Below are 18,475 nucleotides of genomic sequence, written 5' to 3' on the forward strand. Positions count from 1 at the left end.
TGAAAACCAGCTATTCAAGATTGCATATGAAGTGATTCTAAGAGAGACTACTTTCACCCACAGCTGCTGAAATCTAGGCATGTGTTACACCAACACGTCCCCTTCCACCCTGCAATTCATCAACCTTCTCCACTTCACTCTTCACACTCAGGATTATGATCAAGTCCATGTCACAAAAAAGGAGAAACCACACAAAGATCACACTGAGAGTTTTTCTACTTTGGGCCAGCAGGAAATTCCAGTTACTTCATTCACTGGAGCTGGTTAAGCTGCTGAAATGAAATGGATGCTTGGAGAGATCACTACCTCTGGCCAGAGACTTGATTTTCAGAGTTGGAGAAGGTCAGACAAAGACGACTGGGATTGTGAGTGTCAGTACAAGGTCAAGGCTCCCTGAATTACCACGAGCCGGTGGGTCAGAGAGGGCCGAAGGTCGGGAAGGGGCAAAAATAAGCACCAAAAAAGAAAACTCTGAACTAAAAGCATACTTTTGTTTGTATTTAGGTAAGAGCACCGGTCAGACAGGTGACGTGCAGCCCCAATGCTCGCTGAGATCCATAGAGACTTTCAGAAACGGCCCCTCCTGAAGTCTCAAAGACTAGAATCATCATAAACCCACACCCATATCGTATCCTGCCTTCTCCAACAGGCTACCTTTCCCTGACCTTTTCCCACGACCTTGGCTCCTCCTCTGCCTACAGCGCCCCTGGGGCTCCTCTCAGCCTCCCACACAGACAGAGAGAACGACCAGACAGTGGGACGGGGCCAGCCCAGTTCCCACACTCCATCAGGGTGCCCGCTCCATCGAGGGGGCCAGGAAACTTCGAAACCCGAGGGTCCGAGAGCGCCGCACGCGCCCGCCACCTGCACGGCCGCCGGGTCCCGGGTCCCGCCGTCCCCACTCGAGAGCCCGACCCTCTCGCGGGCACGGGGCTCCGGGGCTCCGCGCAGATGCCCGAGAGCCGGCCCGGGGCCGCCAGGGGGCGGGAGGGAGCAGCCGGCCGGGCGCCTCCCCGCCTGGTTCCCCTCCCCCGAGCCGCTTGCCACTCACGGATTTTCACTCGGCGGTGGTCGAGGCGCGCGGTGGCGGCGTGCAGGGCGTCGAGGCGGCGGTGCAGCGCTGCGGTGCGGCGGCCCAGGGCGGCCGCCTGTGCCTCGAGCTCGCCGAAGATGTCCCCGGCGCAGCGCGACAGGTCGGCGAGCTGCTCCAGCAGGCAGACCAGGGCGTGCGAGCTGACCTGCTCCAGCGAGCGGAAGAGCGGCGCGCCCGCCGCCCCGGCCGCCTCGGGCCGGCGCAGCCGCGCGGGCTCCACGGTCCTCTGGTGGAAGGGCATGGCCGGGCCGGGCGGCGCGGGAGAGCGCGGCGCTCAGTCCGGCCCCGGTCGGCGCGGGGCGCGAGTCCGCATCCAACACAAAGAGAAGTCCGGGCGGCCGCGGGGCGCCGAGAGGGCAGCAGGGGGGCTCCTACCCGCCGGGGAGCGGCGAGCCGGGCGGGCAGGACGGACCGACGGGCGGGCGGGCGGGCGGCGAGGAGGAGGAGGAGCGGCGGCCGCCCGGGGAGTCTCGGGGAAGGGCTCCGGAGGGTCCGAGCGGCGGCCGCCTGGCGCCTGGCGGGCTCCTTCCAGCCGCCGGGGTTCCCGGGTCGCGCGGCCAGAGGAAGTTCGAGGAGCAGCTCCCGGGCTGGGGGCGCGGCGGGCGCGACTGGAGACGCGAGTCCCGCTGAAGTTTGCAGGGAGGCAGGAAAGAGCCGGCGGCTCCTTCCCTCCCTCCCGATTGGAGAGGGAGGAGGAAGCGGGGGAAGTGCCGCCGACACCGGGCGAGAGGGAGGGGAGGCGAAAGAAAGGAAAGGGGGAGGAGAAAAGGGCCGGCCCGGGGAACCACCTGCGGCTCCCGCGGCCACCGCCCCCAGCGCTCGCAGGGAGGTGGCGGCCCAGCGCCCGGGAGCACCCTGGTGGGCAGGGCACGGCCGCCCGGCCCGGGGGCTCCCGCGTCGCCGCCCCACTTCCCGCCAAAGCCCCCCGGGCGCTTGGGCAGAGCCCTCGGCCGGCCCCGCGCGGGGAGGGGTGGGGCGCCGCGGGGGCGGCGGCAGGGGGCTGCGGCGGCGAGCCCAGCTCCGGCTGCTCACCTGCGCTCCAGCCCGCCGGCTCTGCTTCAGCGCACCCCGCCAGCCGGAGACGCCCCGGGGCCTCTGCGGGTGCCCCGGGCTCTCCCAGCACCCCTCTGGAAGGCGGCCAGGGCTTCCGGGCCGCTTCGGTGCATCTAAAAGAGGAGCTCGTTAAACTGCCCAGTGGCCAGGGCTTCTGTAGCCGACTAGGAGTGCGCGCGTCCCAACTGGGGGGCGGGGAGGACTCTAAGGAATTCTTTTTGGAGGGGCTTCTAGTGAGTTTTTCTTAGCAAAATGGCTCCTCCTGTGGCTCCCTCCCATCCATCTGGAAAGGTCCTGGCGAAATGTGCCGAATCTGGGTGGGTTTCTTTCCCCAAGCGCGCGCGCGCGCGCGTGTGTGTGTGTGTGTGTGTGTGTGTGTGTGTGTGTGTGTTGGGAAAGTGGGGAACGGGGGGGGGGGGGCGGTGCGGGGAGGGGGAGAGGGCGGACCAGAACCTAGAACCCTGAATTTTGTGCCTGGGAGACGTTTGAGCTAAATGCTATTAAGATCATGGTCATGGGACACCCCACTAACTCAAACCTTCTGGTTAGAACTATTTGAGGAGACTGAGTCCAATACCTCGAAGCTAAAATCCCACTGGCCTCATGCTATGTTTGCTCAACAAAGGAATCTCGGTTCTTTGGTTTCTGACCCCCAAATGACCTGAATTGCCATGCTGCTGGGTTGCAGTTTGGGAATCAGTCTCCCAGAGCTGTGCTGATGGTACTACAAAGTGGATTCCCTTTCTATGGGAGACAGGAGAATAGCAAGACAAGCAGGCCTGAGAGAGCACCTTCAGATGAACGTTAGTAGACAGAAATGGGTTTTGGTCTTTCCCTTGCACAGCGGATCATTTTTCACAACATGGGCAAAAAACAATCTCATAATCACCCACTCTCACCACCTTCGAGTTGTTATGAGGCACAAAGAAACTGCTGCTGTCCCTGAAAAAAATGCTCTCTGAAATCTATGAAGCACCATGTAAACATCAGGTACAGTATAAACGCGTGTGATTCCCTCAAGAGGTGCTTGTTGAGCGCCTGTGTGAAGCACTGGCTAAAAATAGGGTACTGTGCAAAGCTGACTCCATCCCAACCATCAGGGGCTCCCAGGCCAGGGGACCAAAAATAACATTTTGAATTCACAAACGTACAATTCACCTATTTAACGTATACGATTCAGTGGATTTTGGTATATTTACAGTGTTAGGCAAACATCACAATTTTAGAACATTTTAATCACCTCCTCTATCCCCCCTTCCAGCAAAACACAGTTCCCTTCAGTACTCACTCATCTTTTTGTTGCTATGTATCTGCCTCTTCTGGACATTTCATATAAAGGAAATCACACAATATGTGCCCACTTGTGTCTTCTTTTCCTTAGCATCCTGTTCTGCAGGTTCATCCATGTTACACCCTGTATCAGTACTTTAGTTCCTTTTGTGGCTGAATAATATTCCATTGCATGGATATACCACATTCATTTATCCATCCATCCATTGATGGACAGTTGGGTTTCCACTTTGGGGCTGTTATAAATACTACTGCTATGCACATACATGTACAAGTTTTCGTGTGGATATAGGTTTTCATTTCTGTTGAGTATACACCTAGGAGGAGAACTGATGTGTCACATGGTAATTATGTTTAACTTTTTGAGGAACTGCCAGACTGTTTTCCAAAGCAGCTGCACCATTTTACATTCCCACCAGCAATGCACGAGGGTTCCAATTTCTCCACATCCTCACCAGTACTTGATGTTATCTGTCTTTTTAATTCTAGCCATCCTAAAGGTTGTGAAGTGGTATCTCATTGTGGTTTGTTGTTTTTAATATTTATTTATTTAGCTGCGTTGGGTCTTAGTCGTGGCACACAGTATCTTCACTGCAGCACACTGGCTTCTCTCTAGTGGTGCACAAGCTCCAGAGTGCTGGGGCTTAGTTGCCCCATGGCATGTGGGATCTTATTGAATCTGCATCCCCTGTATTGGAAGGCAAATTCTCAACCACTGGACCACCAGGGAAGTCCCTCACTGTGGTTTTGATTTACATTTCCCTGAAAGCTAATGATGTTGAGCATATTTTCATGTGCTTATTAGCCATTTGTTTCTCTTCTTTGGAATAAGATAACATAAATTTGGAGAAATGTCTGTTCAGAAATTTTGTCCATTTGTGAAAGACTGGATTATTGTCTTTTCCTTATTAAAAAGGAATAGGTCCTCCAATATTCAGGAATTGTAGTGATTTCTCAGTCATTAGTCACATCACCTTAAGACAGCTTTCTTTTTCCTTACAGTCCTTTTCGCATATTTGCAATGAAATATTACATAATATTTTGTGTTGTGTTTTTATTCAGTATAAACCTCTTCCTGTCATTCTACCTAATTAAAAAAAATAATGGCTAAAAAAAGGAATAGGTCTTTATATATTCTAGATATATGTTCTTTATCATGAATAACATTTACTTACTAATTGCTTCAGCAGACTGTTGTGGTTAAGCATTGTTCATTAATTTATGCATTTATCCTTCTCATGCCTTGATACTGTCTTCTTGCCCTGCAAAGAAATATGGTTTAATCACATAAACTGATATAAGGGGAGCAAGGACATTTTTGTAAATTTGTAATCCTCAGGCAGTATGAATAGAATTTTTTAATAAAATGATTTCAGTACTCCAGAAGCTGAATTTAAGCTCTCTGCGTAACCAGAACATTGAATAAACAGGATTCGTGGAGTGTACCCATAAAAGCAACTCAATTTTTGTTGCCTACCACCCCATTAAGAATCCGTTCAACGAAGACAGTTCTTCCTCTTCCACTTAATGACAACTCAAGCAGTCCCATAACTATTTTTTTCTCTCTCAGGTAATTGAAAATCCTGGTGTTACTTGGAGATAAGACATGCTTTTATCTCAGTAATTAAGATCTTGCCCCTTCCCCAGCAGGGCTTTCTTTGGGCAGAAGTCAGGCAAGGGGCCTTGTCCTCCATCTCACCTTCCCCAGACAGCTTGCTAACCATCTAAAGGGGCAGGAGGCGTGGGGGGCAGCAGGAAAGTTTGTACTGGACTGGTACTCTGACAAAAAGGGCATTATACCCTCTGGGCCTGATGGATATTTGAAGCTGAATCTTCCGTGAACACTTGTGGCCCCTACTGGGAATGTTTGACAAACACTACCTGAGACACAGGCAATGAAGTCTCTCTAACTGCTTATCCTACCTCAATCTTGGCTTTCCTTGAGTCCACCCCACACAGACTCTTGCTGTTGGGGTCCTCTCAACCCTCCAGCAAGACCTTTTAGGCAGAATCCCTTTCTAAACGACCCCAGGCTGACCTGACCTACTCCCATATGGTCTCTTGAGATTCATTCATGCACGGAAAGGTAGAACAACTGCCTCCCCGACGTGGCCCGCTACTCTGCCCTATAGGATGCAGTACCTTCCTCAGGTGGGAGTCTGGCACCATCCACTGTCAGCCTGGGGTCTACACTATGCTCTCAAAGGTTCTCAGAAAGTCCTTCTCACCTGGTTTGGTGTTAGATGCCAGTGCCCCTACCCCTGCATGGTGAGGCCAGAACTCCCCACGCGGCTCCATCCAAACAAATCCTCCTCCCAGAGCCCTCAGGTCATGATGGGATGTCTGGAACTGTGGCAGGTTCTTGAGACCATGAGAGGCAGCCCAGGAGAATGAAAGCTATCATGCAAATACTGCACCTACCCCATAAGGATGACCCCATGTGCATTTAAGGGGTAAATCCTTGTAGTCTGGGGACCAGGAACATTAGCATCACCTGGGATCTTGTTAGAACCACAATCTCAGGCCCCAGACTGAGAATCTAGTTTAACAAGCTCCCCAGGTGATTCAGATGTAATATTTTACAGTTTGAGAAGCACTAACTAGTGTTGGTTGGATTTTTCTGTTACTTCAGTTGAATATGAGGTGAAGGAGTAGTGGGTGGTCAAGGGATTGAAGATCTGGAGAGAATTAAGTGAATATGGAAGGATGAGACCAAGAATGCAAATGAAATTGCCAGATGGCCTAGATCTCAGTAAGGAGAGAGCAAAAACCATCCGTTTGGAGGGGATGTAAGAAAGAGGAAATGCTGGGGAGTTTCTTAGCATCTCAGCAAGTGGAGAATATAAGAATTACTGAATGACAGCTCAGGTGAGTTGGATGGCTTGAGTCAGAGGCACATGGATCTAGCCCTTCCTGCAGTCTAAAAGCCCCAGAACAGAGGCAGCAGATGGTTGCAAATTAGCACAGTGGGAACTTCAGGGGGATCAAGTTCACAATTAAGATCATCATTAAAAGGCTGACTGTGGAGTATGAGGTGGATTAAAGAACGTGGTGGACAAAGATAAGTCAATGGCCTGAGTTCGATGGGAGAGTTTCAAGCATGTAGTCCTGGGAAGGCCCAGAACTTCATGGGATGGGCCTGAAGTGGCTGCAGAGGAATATTAGGAAAAACGGGCAAGAACATGGTGATTAGAGAAGGGGGCACCAAATGTGAAATCTCAGAGAGAGAGAACAATGACTTATGATTATGTGAATAGAAAAACGAAGGATGAGAAAGGAAATAAGAAAGGAAAGCAAACTGCATCAACCAATCATGCAGGTGATGTCTTCCTGACGATTATCGAAAAAATAAAAATTAAAATCTGCCTTAATGGAAATAAAATATTTATCCCATTTGAAACAATATTTTCTACAGTGCTCACTAAATCTTTTTTCTTCCCTACAGTATTCAGTAAATCTTTAAAAAAAAAGACTCAGACTTGGACTTCCCTGGTGGTGCAATGGTTAAGAATCCGCCTACCAACGCAGGGGACACAGGTTCAAGCCCTGGTCCGGGAAGATCCCACATGCCGCGGAGCAACTAACCCCATGCACCACAACTACTGAGCCCACACTCTAGAGCCCAAGAGCCACGACTACTGAGTCTGTGTGCCAGACTTCTAAAGCCCACGTGCCTAGAGCCCGTGCTCTGCAACAAGAGAAGCCACCACACTAAGTCCGCACATCGCAACGAAGAGTAGCCCCCGTTTGCTGCAACTAGACAAAGCCCGCATGCAGCAATGAAGACCAACACAGCCAATAAATAAATATTTTTTTTAAAAAGCTTTAAAAAAAAGAGATATAGATATAGATAATAGATATAGGCCTTCACCTCAGGGTTTATGATAAAAATTGACACCAATGATATTAATTTGTTCAGGTTGCCATAACAAATTCCAAACTGGAGGGCTTAAAACAACAGTATTGTCTCACTGTTCTGGAAGCTAAAAATATGAAATCAAGGTGTCAGCAGGGCCCTGCTCCTTCTGAAACCTGTCAAGGAGAATCCTTTCTTGCCTCTTCTAGTTTCTGGTATTTGTCAACAGTCTTTGGTGTTCCTTGACTTGGAGGTGGATACATCACTCCAATCTCCATTGTCACTTGGCCACATTCTCCCCACATGTCTCTGTCTCTATGTCTTTCCCCTTCTTACAAGAACACCAGTCATACTGGATTAAGGACCCACCCTACTCCAGTAAGATTTCCTCTTATTTATTATATCTGCCAAGATCCTACTGCCAAGTAAGGTCACAGTCTGAGGTACTGGGGCATAGGATTCAACATACCTTTTTAAGGGACACAATTCAACCAATAACACCAACCCAATGAGATGGCAGAATTAAACTGTTTTTAGGTTATTTAGATCAAGAGACTCTTCATGCCTAAATTACTACAGGCAAAAAGCAATGGCATATCAAACTCCCAGGTCCCAGTTTGGGACTTTTCTGGGTGAGGCAGGGGGTGCTGGGGAGGGCGGCAGGATAGAAACACTGGCTATGGCTGGTGTTCCCTGCTCTGGTCACAGCACTCCTGTTTGGTTGTTCTGTGTGGCTGTCACCCCTTTCCTCCATTCACAAATTCAGCAAGGGATAGGGCTCTGCCCTTGACTCTGTTAATCTCCGCTTAACAGTCAACAAGAACTGAGAAAGCAGAAAGGAGCCCTGAGGTACACGGCTACATCTGTACATGAAACGATGACTAGCACTCTGTATTTGCACTTTTCCGTGAACATATCTTAGGAGAGAATAAAGAGAAATCCTATTAAATCAATTCCAGAACCAAAGTGGTAGAAGTTTATATACTGTGTAAAGACTCCAAAAATGAGTGGAAAGCAAAATCAGACGTCCTGATAGAGTATACAGTATTTTCCAACTTTCTAATATATAATACAATTGTTATTATGTGAAAAGTCTAATGGCTGATATACTGTTAGTATCACTTACCCAGTAGGAAAAAAAAAAAAAGCAACAAATTGTCATAATGTGAAAAAGACACAATAGGCACAGTGAGGTGTAGCATGTAACATTCTGTCCATGAAATACTGTAGTTCATATGTGGAATTTGCCAAGAGAGAGAAATTTCTGTCTAGTCAGTCTGGAGACTTCTATAAACCCAAAAGAGTCTTGTGCTGTTAACAGACGCTACCAGACAAGTGGTAATTTTCCCCAAATTAAAAATGAACTGGTCTTTGATTAGCCAGAGAGATCTTCAAATGCAAATCTGATTATGGCCCTCAGCTTGAGAACCTTCAAAGCTTTTCCAATACCTTTAGGATTATCCTTCATGAGGGGCTTAAAGCCTGAGCGTGTGGTCCTGCCTTTCTCTCCAGCCCCTACTTCCTCTCTCCACTCTCCCCATCACCTGAGAGTGGAGCAGGCCATGCAGACTCAACATTTGCTTCCGTTAAGAGTCTCTCCTGTACTTCCCTAGTGGTCTGGTGATTAAAACTCAGCACTTCCACTGCAGGGAAAAGTCTCTCTTTCCTCCTCCCCCATCCCTTATTCTCGTCTTCATAGTTACCTTGACTTCCCCTTCAGATGTTCACTCATGTCACTTCCTTGACTAAGCCTGCCCTCACCTCCCCAGCCAGATCAGATCTCCCTATTATCAGCTACTGTATTTCTCCTTTTTGAACATATGAAAGTTTGTATTTATATATTCATGTCATTTTAAAATTAATATCTATTATTAGTCAGGGCTCTGAAAGGAAACAAATCAACTCAGATGGTTCAATTAAGAGACTTGAACAAAGACATGATGTTACAGAGGTGTGAGCAGGTTAAGAGAGGCAACAATGGAGGCTGAGACCCCCTGGGACTAGCAGCTGTGGGAAGCCTTTGGGCTTCTTGGGCTTGAAGGGTGTAAGGGAAGCACCATCCTGATTGCCCTCCAGGACTGATGTCATCCACCAGCAGCTGGGAGTAGTGGTGGCCAAAGGCATTCGTCAAATCCCTCTCTGGGACTTCTCCTCCTCTAAAAAGAGCTTCCCTACTGAAGACATGCCCTTCCCCAGGGGCAACCACACCCAATGACTGGTCTACCTGGAGTAATAAAGGTCCCGCCCACTTGCCCAGTCGTAACAACTAACTGCAGGGCCATCCCAGCTCATTCTGCCCAGTTCTGCTGCCCTTGCTTCCCCACCTCAAGTAGCGACCCCAAGAGCACCCACTCCTCAGAAAACCTCCTACAGGCAGAGTATCAGAATCTGCTTCCCACAGACCCTGACCTGGAAGAAAAGCCAATGGGAACGAAGTGTTCTCCAGGCACCATACAAGCTGGTGCCGTGAGGAAGGAGGTCAACTTGTAAACCTGAAGAAGTGCATTCACTGCCAAAATTGTAGCCCTTGAGCAGGAAGGGAATGGGGGAGAAATATCCCAACCTCTCCCCCTTTCAGTCTCTTGCCTGTACTTCCCATTAGTGGGAAGCTGGCCCAACATCCTGGGCTAGAAGAGCTCAGCATTAAGATGTGGTGGGCAGAGCGGAGCAGACACAAATGTAGGTTAATCAGAACAGCCCACATTTTCCCCCTCAGCATCGATTTTTGCTCTTCCCTCAATGAATAAACTCTAACCCCCAACATGTGGGAAACACCCCTAGCTACTGTCAGCCACAAGGTGATATCAATTCAGTTATGTTCTGGGCAGGACCTAAATTGCAATGTTAACTACCTTCAGAACCTCATATGGGGTAGCTGGAGAGGAGGAGGATAAAGAAAAAAATCAATTAAGGACTTCCCTGGTGGTGCAGTGGTTAAGAATCCTCCTGCCAGTGCAGGGGAGAGGGTTTGAGCCCTGCTCGGGGAAGATCCCACATGCCGCAGAGCAACTAAGCCCGTGCGCCACAACTACTGAGCCTGTGCTCCAGAACGTGAGCCACAACTATTGAGCCCGTGTGCGGCAACGACTGAAGCCCGCACGCCTAGAGCCCGTGCTGCACAACAAGAGAAGCCACCACAATGAGAAGCCCGCGCACCACGACGAAGAGTAGTCCCTGCTCACCGCAACTAGAGAAAGCCCGTGTGCAGCAACAAAGACCCAATGCAGCCAATAAATAAATTAAATAAATTTTTAAAAAATCAATTAGTATAAGTTATGCACCCACCTCTATAACTAGTCTTGGGGTCTAAGCTGATAACCACAACTCCCTTCTTCTACTACCCATTCCATATTCTCTTTACTCCTGGTCAGCCAGCACCTGTTAGGGTAAACCAAACCTTCATTCCTGCAGGATCTGAGTCCTGAGGACAACAATTTTCCATTGACAATTTTGTGTAGCAACAACCAAATTTCTCCTTACTAAGCAGCCAATACCTCCAATGGCAAGAGGAGCTCCAAATAACCAAGAGGGTCATCTTAGCTTCCAATATAATGGAACCATGGCAACGTGCTCTAGCATAACATAGGCCATTTTCCCCCCTTGTGAACCAGGACTTCCAAAGAGAAGCCAGCTGGCAAGGGAGACTGGGAGATGCTGAGAGATGCTCAGGTATGAAGGATGGAGCAGGGATAGCAGACAGCAGATAGAAAACAACCAGCACAATGAAAAGAAATAGAAGTGGCTGCCACCAGGGAAAACAGGGGTGAGGAGGAGGGGTTTGGCAACTATGTAACATATGAAAGAGATCACAGATGAGTTGTGAATGTAACAAGTTAAAAATAAAAATAATTATATTCACTGGCAGATGATCCACACAACATCCAACAATTAGTTAGAACCTAATGCTCAAGTGAGAAGAGGCTGGAAAATATGCTGGGGCGGGGCAGATGTTCAGAGCGGGTGAGAAGTGACGCTCAGGAAGTAGATATGATTGAGAGTCAGCCAAGATTAGCAACCTCCCGAAGACTTCCACAGAGCCATCTTCATCCTCATAACGCTGGTGTGTAGTAAGATTGTCTCCATTTTTGACATGAGCAAATAGATTCGGAAAGATTAAGTGACTTTCTCAAAATTGCATAGAAGCAAGGACACTGGGTCTCTAGGGATCTCGGCGAGGGACAGAGAAGAGAGAGGGCGTTGTATTTCTGAGCACCTCTTACGTGCCAGGCATCGAGTGCTTATTATCTCACTTAATCCTCATGGAAGCTGAAAGGAAGTTGTGCACGCAGTTTATAGGTGGGGGAGCTGAGAGGCTTGGTAAAGTTAATTACCTTGCCCAAGAGCACAAAGCTATGAAGCAAGAGAGTCCGAGTCTGAACCCAGGTCAGGCCCCAGGATCCTAATAGTTCAACTACGTCACATTACAAGGGGGCCGGGAATATATTTAACTGCTGAGAAAAGAAACAAGGTCCAGAAAAACAAAAGTTTCTCAAATAAGCCTGAGAAGATCCAAAAATAACCTAGTATCTTGGAAATCAAGGGGAGACTTTTTCACTGGGAGAGGATATAATATCACGGAAAACACAGTGGATTCTACTAGTCCAGAAATGCTACACCCTGGTTAGGAGACCTTATACCAATTGCTTAGCTTATCTGGGCCACTATTTTCTCACAAGAAACAGTACAGAGGCTTCTCCTCTATTTCCAGACGTCCCTGTATATACATGCATCATTTCCTCCACCTCTAGGTGGAGGTTCTACCTGCCTGTGCTCAGGAAGGATTCATCTGTTCCTGCATCTCCGACACCTTGCTCCCACAAACACCCCTCTTTTGAATATTTGCGCGCGCTCTCTCTCTCCCCATTTGCCACTTGAGCATTTAAAACACACTCAAATTTCTCATTCAGAGATGAAACCCTCCCTCCCCTTCATCCTCATTTGCTATATAATTAGCCACCCCACTCACCTTCCCTTCCTAGTCAAGCTTCTAGACTAGTCTGCATTTGTGGTCTCCAGGTCCACAAACCAAGTCACTGCAATCTGCTTTCTCATCCATCCCTCCTTTGAAATGGCTCTGCTGAAGTTGCCCATGACCTTGTGCTTGCTTTGGCCCTTGATTCTATGCATCTTCCATTTTTTGACCATTTCCACTTTCTTGAAACTGTTTCCAGGTTTCTGCCATGCTCCTTTTTTTATTCACTCTATATCATATTTTCCTAATCTGGGGGGCTAAAAGCTCTGAACACACTCTTCAGAAAATGCACATATGCAGGAAATGTGGCTTTTATGTTTCTGAACCTCTAAAGGCCAACACATTGATCCTGGAGGATTTAATGTGCCTCAATTCATAGAGGCTCCAGGAGCAACTCAACTATGCCTGTGACTTTAGCTATTGCTTAAATGCCCAGCTCTTCATCTTTTACCAGTGCTCACATCTCAGCTCTTCCCACTTGCCAGCCATGCAGCTCTGGGAAAGGCAGCTAACCTCTCATATCTCTTATCTGTAAAGCAGACATCGTAACAGGATAATCCTTATATGGTTGTTGTGAGACCCACATGAGTTACAACCTGTAAAGTGCTTAGACACTACCTAGTACATAGTTTGTTGGTACTTAATACATGTTATACAACTAGATCTCAATTAATTTCTCCTTCTTCCCGTTCTTTTTCTTTCTTTCTTTTTCTTTTTCTTTCTCTCTTCCTTCCTTTTTTTCTCCTCCTCCTTTTCTCACTCTCCCACTCCCTCTCTTCCCCTCTCTCTCCTCCTCCTTCCCTCCCCTAAACCAATTTGTTCAACTGATAAAGGATATTTCAACCCAAAAATCTCACATAAGTATCCAAAACTGAGCTCATCTACTCCACCACCCCAACCTGCTCTTCCTTTAGCATTTCTTATACCTGGACTACTCCTTACAACATGTCACAAAGTCCTCCCTCCAGAACAACAGCCATCTATTGTTAAACATTTGGGGGACACAGATGTTCAGCTGGCTACAAATCTGCCACCCAAGTTATATTCCTCCATCTAGTCTATAAGGATATCATGGGAGCCTATCAAAGGCCTTACCGAAATCATGTCAGCATTCTTCTGTTCTACAAATAACCACCTCAAGAAGGAGTGAAGGAACTGTGACCCACAGAGAGAAAACAGCTATAGAAAATGAAATGCAGCAAACAAACAGTCTTTAAAATCTCAACCAGAGTGGTCAGAAATACGTTCTTTAAAGTTACTCACCTATAATGTATGAATTTTATAAAAAACAAGGTAAAAGAAAACCTGAATCAGAATCAGGACAGACACATTTCTCTTAGCCAATTTCAACATTTTATTGAGAAGGGATTGGAAGTACCAGTATTATACTACATATTATTTTTAGCTTGTTGCTTTCGTATTTATCCTTTGGTGAAATATTTAGTGAACAGTATCAGGTTCTTTCCATAGTATGGATTCCTCCCTGCAGAGCTGTTTTTACCCAGCAGCTTTTAAAAAACCAGCTGTTTTTACTCAGCTGGCCTTCATCAACTGACGATACAAGAAACAGCTTATAAATCCATTATTATTGTTTGCTCTGAACACTGTTTACTACAGTTTCACTTGAGAAATTCCTTTTAAAACATGTTAGGAAAAGCATTGCTTCCTAAAAAAATGAGTATGTTTTTTCTCTCACAGTTAATTCAAAAAATTTTAACTAACCATAGGTCCTTTTAGGTTTCTATGAAGCTTCAAGACAAATTTATTGTCCTATTATAGTACCTGTGCCCTCCTGGCCAGGATATATGTGTTCTATTTGCACCCAATCCCACACCACAATTATTAACTTTCCACGACCATACTGGTTTTTTTTGTTTGTTTTTTGTTTTTGGCTGCGCCACGCAGCTTGTGGGATCTTAGTTCCCTCACTAGGGACTGAACCTGGGCCCACGGCAGTGAAAGCCCACGTCTTAACCACTGGAGCACCAGGGAATTCCCTCCATGACAATACTTTTTTAAAAATTCTATTTTTTTACATGTGTATCTAGTGATCTGCCTCAAATCTTTGGTTGATAAAGATGAGGTGTGCATTAAATTTAAATTATGAAATAATTATTTAATATGGTACCATCATTCCCAAGTAATCCTTGTTACTATTTTTATTCTTTTATTAAAAAAATTTTGTTCTTCCAGTTTTTTTGTTTTTGTTTTTGGCCACACCACGCGGCTCGTGGAATCTTAATTCTCCAACTGGGGGTCAAACCTGGGCCCCCTGCAGTGGAAGTATAGAGTCCTAGCCACTGGACCACCAGGTGTTCTTCCAGTTTTATTGGGACACAATTGACATACAGCACTGTGTAAGTTTAAGGTGTACAGCATCATGATTTGACAAATATGCAATGAAATGATTATCACAATACATTTAGTAAACATCCATCATCTCATATAGATACAACATTAAAGAAATAGGAAAAAAAAGTTTTCCTTGTGATACAAATTCCTACGGTTTACTCTCTTAACTTTCATATAGAACGTATTCTATTTATCGTGTTGTACATCACATCCCTAGTAATTATGTGAAAGTTTTTACCTTCATTCTTATCACTTTTAATGTCTAAGGTTACAAAGATAGTTTATACATTATCCCGGTGTGTGTGTGGGGGGAATACCTGAACCAAGTGAGCACACCTGGCAATTGCGGTGAACATCCTGCTTCCCAGAGTGGACAAGCAAGTCCTGTCCCATCTGGGAGCGACAAATTGTCTTATCTACACAGTAGGCCTCTCTCTTTTCCAGTGTCCCTGCTCCAAATATGGTGTCATAAGATGATGCGGTGGGTCAGATGAATTTATTATTCAGTAAATTCCTATGATTGTCCTTCTCCAATTTCCAATTGAGGATCCTAATTTTAGACCTCTTTCTTCTCCTTCCTCCCTCATCTGGTCATTTAATTATTTCATTCTTCATCTTCAAAAAGAAGAAATGGGATGGAAATAACCTAAATGTCCATCAACAGATGAACGGGTAAAGAAGATACATACTATGCAATATTATTCAGCCCTAAAAAAAAATGAAATAGTGCCATTTGGATGGACCTAGAGATTATCATACTAAGTGAAGTCTGAAAGAGAAAGACAAATACCATATGATATCACTTATATGTGGAATCTAAAATATGACACAAATGAATTTATTTATGAAACAGAAACAGACTCACAGACATAGAGAACAGACTTGTGGTTGCCAAGGGGGGTGGGAAAGGGACAGATTGGGAGTTTGGGGTTAGTGGATGCAAACTATTATATATAGAATGGATAAACAACAAGATCCTTACTATAATAGCACAGGGAACTATATTCAATATCCTGTGATAAACCATAATGGGAAAGAATATGAAACAGAATGTATATATTATAACTGAACCACTTTGCTGTACAGTAGAAATTAACACAACATTGTAAATCAACTATACTTCAATAAAATAAATTAAAAAAAATAATGACTAAATATCAGGCTATTAAAATTATGTACCTGAGACAAGAAAAAATTGAGAGACCAATTCCCTGTAGTCAAAATATAAATTTAAGAATATTCTTATTTCGGGAAGCTCTGAAAAAGCTTCTTCTAGAATTATCTATAGAGATTGCTTGATTTCCTACATGCACTAAATATCTAAATTATCCACTTCTTCTTGATCATGAAGATCTAACAAGCATGGTTAGGAAAATTGTTCTTTCTCCATTGTGAAGTTATTTTAAGTTTAGGTTCTTCACTTTGCTGCTTTTTTTCTTTCCACTTTCAACCACTACTTAAACCTAACATATTAATGTAACATTCTTTGAGACAGTAATTATGTAAATACAAGCAAGGTATAATTTTCTTGAAAAAAATCTACACCAAGGGAAAAATATGCCTTCAGATAAATATATAAAATCCTTCATTTCCATTTTTCTCACATCTTATGAAAGGGCTATTGATTTCTTTTGAAAAATGCAAAATAATAGAATACATAATTATCATATCATGCTTCAATAAATACACATGATACGGAACACTGTCAATAACAGAATAATTCATCATCTTATGTAGGCAATTGATTATTTATAATATTGCCCATCTCCAGGGGTTGAACCCAAAGAACCTTATCATAAATTTGGGAAACTGGAGCACTCTCAGAAATTTACACAATAATATATATTTAGCCAGAGGTGAATTTACTGTGAAGGTATAACAAGGCTGATGCCTCAGGGCTCTTCACTTGATTTTTCCTTGGCCCTGTGAGGAGACCTTACCAATGTGTTCCTAGGGTCACATGTTTGTAAAGTTTGCAAAAATCAATTGTTTGGTATTCTTTTTTCTCACAGAGGGACTCCAAACTTGCATAAGCTTTGGGCTGCATAAAACCTGGATCTATGCCTCATCTCAATGAAAAACAACCTAGCAGTCTATTTTTCTCCACAGTAAGACTGTAACTATAGTAAACCAGCTCTCTTCTGTAAAGTACTGTTTTAATTGCTTAAGACAGAAAAAAAATGTGTGCCTATTTGGGTCATTTATATTGGGCTATTGTAAAAGTAATATGGAAATACAATTTGAAGAAATGTCCTTTTTAATATTCAACTAAGTCCAACTGTAATTTAAATAATTAGCTTTTAACTTCTATTAATAATTTAGCCATAACTCACACTTCCTAATAAACTAGAACTTGGCAATAATTCAATACACAATTAAGATTTCACAGACATGATCAGATTTTTTTTAAATGTACACCCTAAAGAGTTGAAATAATGTCTCCCCCAGTACTTCCCCTTCTAGAAAAACTACATTAAAAAAAAAAACTAAGCATAAATAATTTCATGTCCATTATGACCTTTTCATAAGGAAAACTAATGTTTTTTATCAAATCAGGATGTTTACAACACACAAGTATCTTTCATTACAGAGTACTCTTTCTGTCATCGAAATTCAGCAATCATAATCTATGCTTGCTAATCTCAGCCACAAGGAAGTTAGAAACGTAATTCATAAGACAGCTCAGTACCCCAAACCACCTAGAGTATTATGGGCTATGGTCAACACCTCAGACTATACTGAGAAACAAACAGGTAGCCAAAGGGAAATGTAGAGTGCCATTCTGGGCAAGGTATGATTCTATTCCTGATAGCTGTGCCTCTCAGCTGTCAAGCGGCCCAACTGCGCATGATTTGTAGCTTCCAACTGGCTCCTCAAAGTGTGTTGCAGACATCCAGCCACAAGCTCACAAAGGCCACCGTGCATAGTGCCCCGAAGCTCTCATAAGTTTTACCCGTAGTAGGTGCTCACCCTAAATATCTGTTGGTCACGTGCCATGCAGATGACGGCAAGTCAGTGCTGACCATCTGCGGCTCAAGCGACCTTGCCCACGATCCGCACCTGGATCAACTTCTGTGCCTCCTTAGCGGGCACTTAGACCTGAAGTGACCTTGCCCACGATCCACACCTGGATCAACTTCTGTGCCTCTTCCTTAGCAGGCACTTAGACCTGAAGTGTGGTCCTGATTCCACAGACAAAATAAAAGATTCAGTCATGTGTTCCTATACCTTGAGAGGGAAGAGATTACATCAAGGCCCAGTGTCTCAACCTGAGAGTAGGTGAGGGGAGAGGAGAAAGCTGACAATACCAGAAAGCGTCCTGATGTTAGAGTTACAACAGTGACTTCTCCCTTAAAAGTTACTAACGGGAATTCCCTGGTGGTGCCTGCCAATGCCCCACGTGCCACGGAGCAACCAAGCCCATGTGCAGCAACAAAGACCCAATGCAGCCAAAAATACATAAATTAATAAATAAATTAGTAAATAAATAAATTTATTTTTTAAAAAAGTTACTGACATTTTCGAGGCACCTACTATGTGCTAGGCATTATGCCAAGGACTGTACATGCATTATCTCACTTAAATAACTACAAACAGGACTACGAAGGAGGTTTTATTATTACTGCCATTTTACAGGTAAGGAAAGAGATTTGGTGAATAGCTAGTGCATGAAAGAGAGACCCTGGATTTAAATTCAGCCCAACTTAAGAGCCTGGATTTGAAAACATTGTTTCCCAATGTTTCCCAAAGTCTGAAACAGAATCTCTGACAATCTGTGATAGGATTTTACTTGGTGCACAGATGCTTCATTAAATATTGAGAAAGTCATGTTCTTCTGCAGGTCTTTCAATCCTTCTTT

The 18,475-nt window shown here is 45.1% G+C and overlaps 1 protein-coding gene across 2 annotated transcripts in view; it reads right to left on the reverse strand.

Moving 5' to 3' along the window:
- NHSL1 (NHS like 1) overlaps positions 1 to 1,337 on the reverse strand; it is a 241,442-nt gene extending 240,105 nt beyond the window's left edge. For both annotated transcript variants that reach the window (XM_057738200.1, XM_057738198.1), the window contains exon 1: positions 1,052 to 1,337. In XM_057738200.1, coding sequence (XP_057594183.1) covers positions 1,052 to 1,334 — 283 coding nt within the window. In that variant the 5' untranslated portion in view covers positions 1,335 to 1,337. The remainder of the gene's footprint in view (positions 1 to 1,051) is intronic.
- Between the last annotated feature and the right edge of the window lie 17,138 nt (positions 1,338 to 18,475).

The sequence above is a fragment of the Hippopotamus amphibius genome, chromosome 6 (assembly GCF_030028045.1).
Source record: "Hippopotamus amphibius kiboko isolate mHipAmp2 chromosome 6, mHipAmp2.hap2, whole genome shotgun sequence".
Classification (NCBI taxonomy): domain Eukaryota; kingdom Metazoa; phylum Chordata; class Mammalia; order Artiodactyla; family Hippopotamidae; genus Hippopotamus; species Hippopotamus amphibius.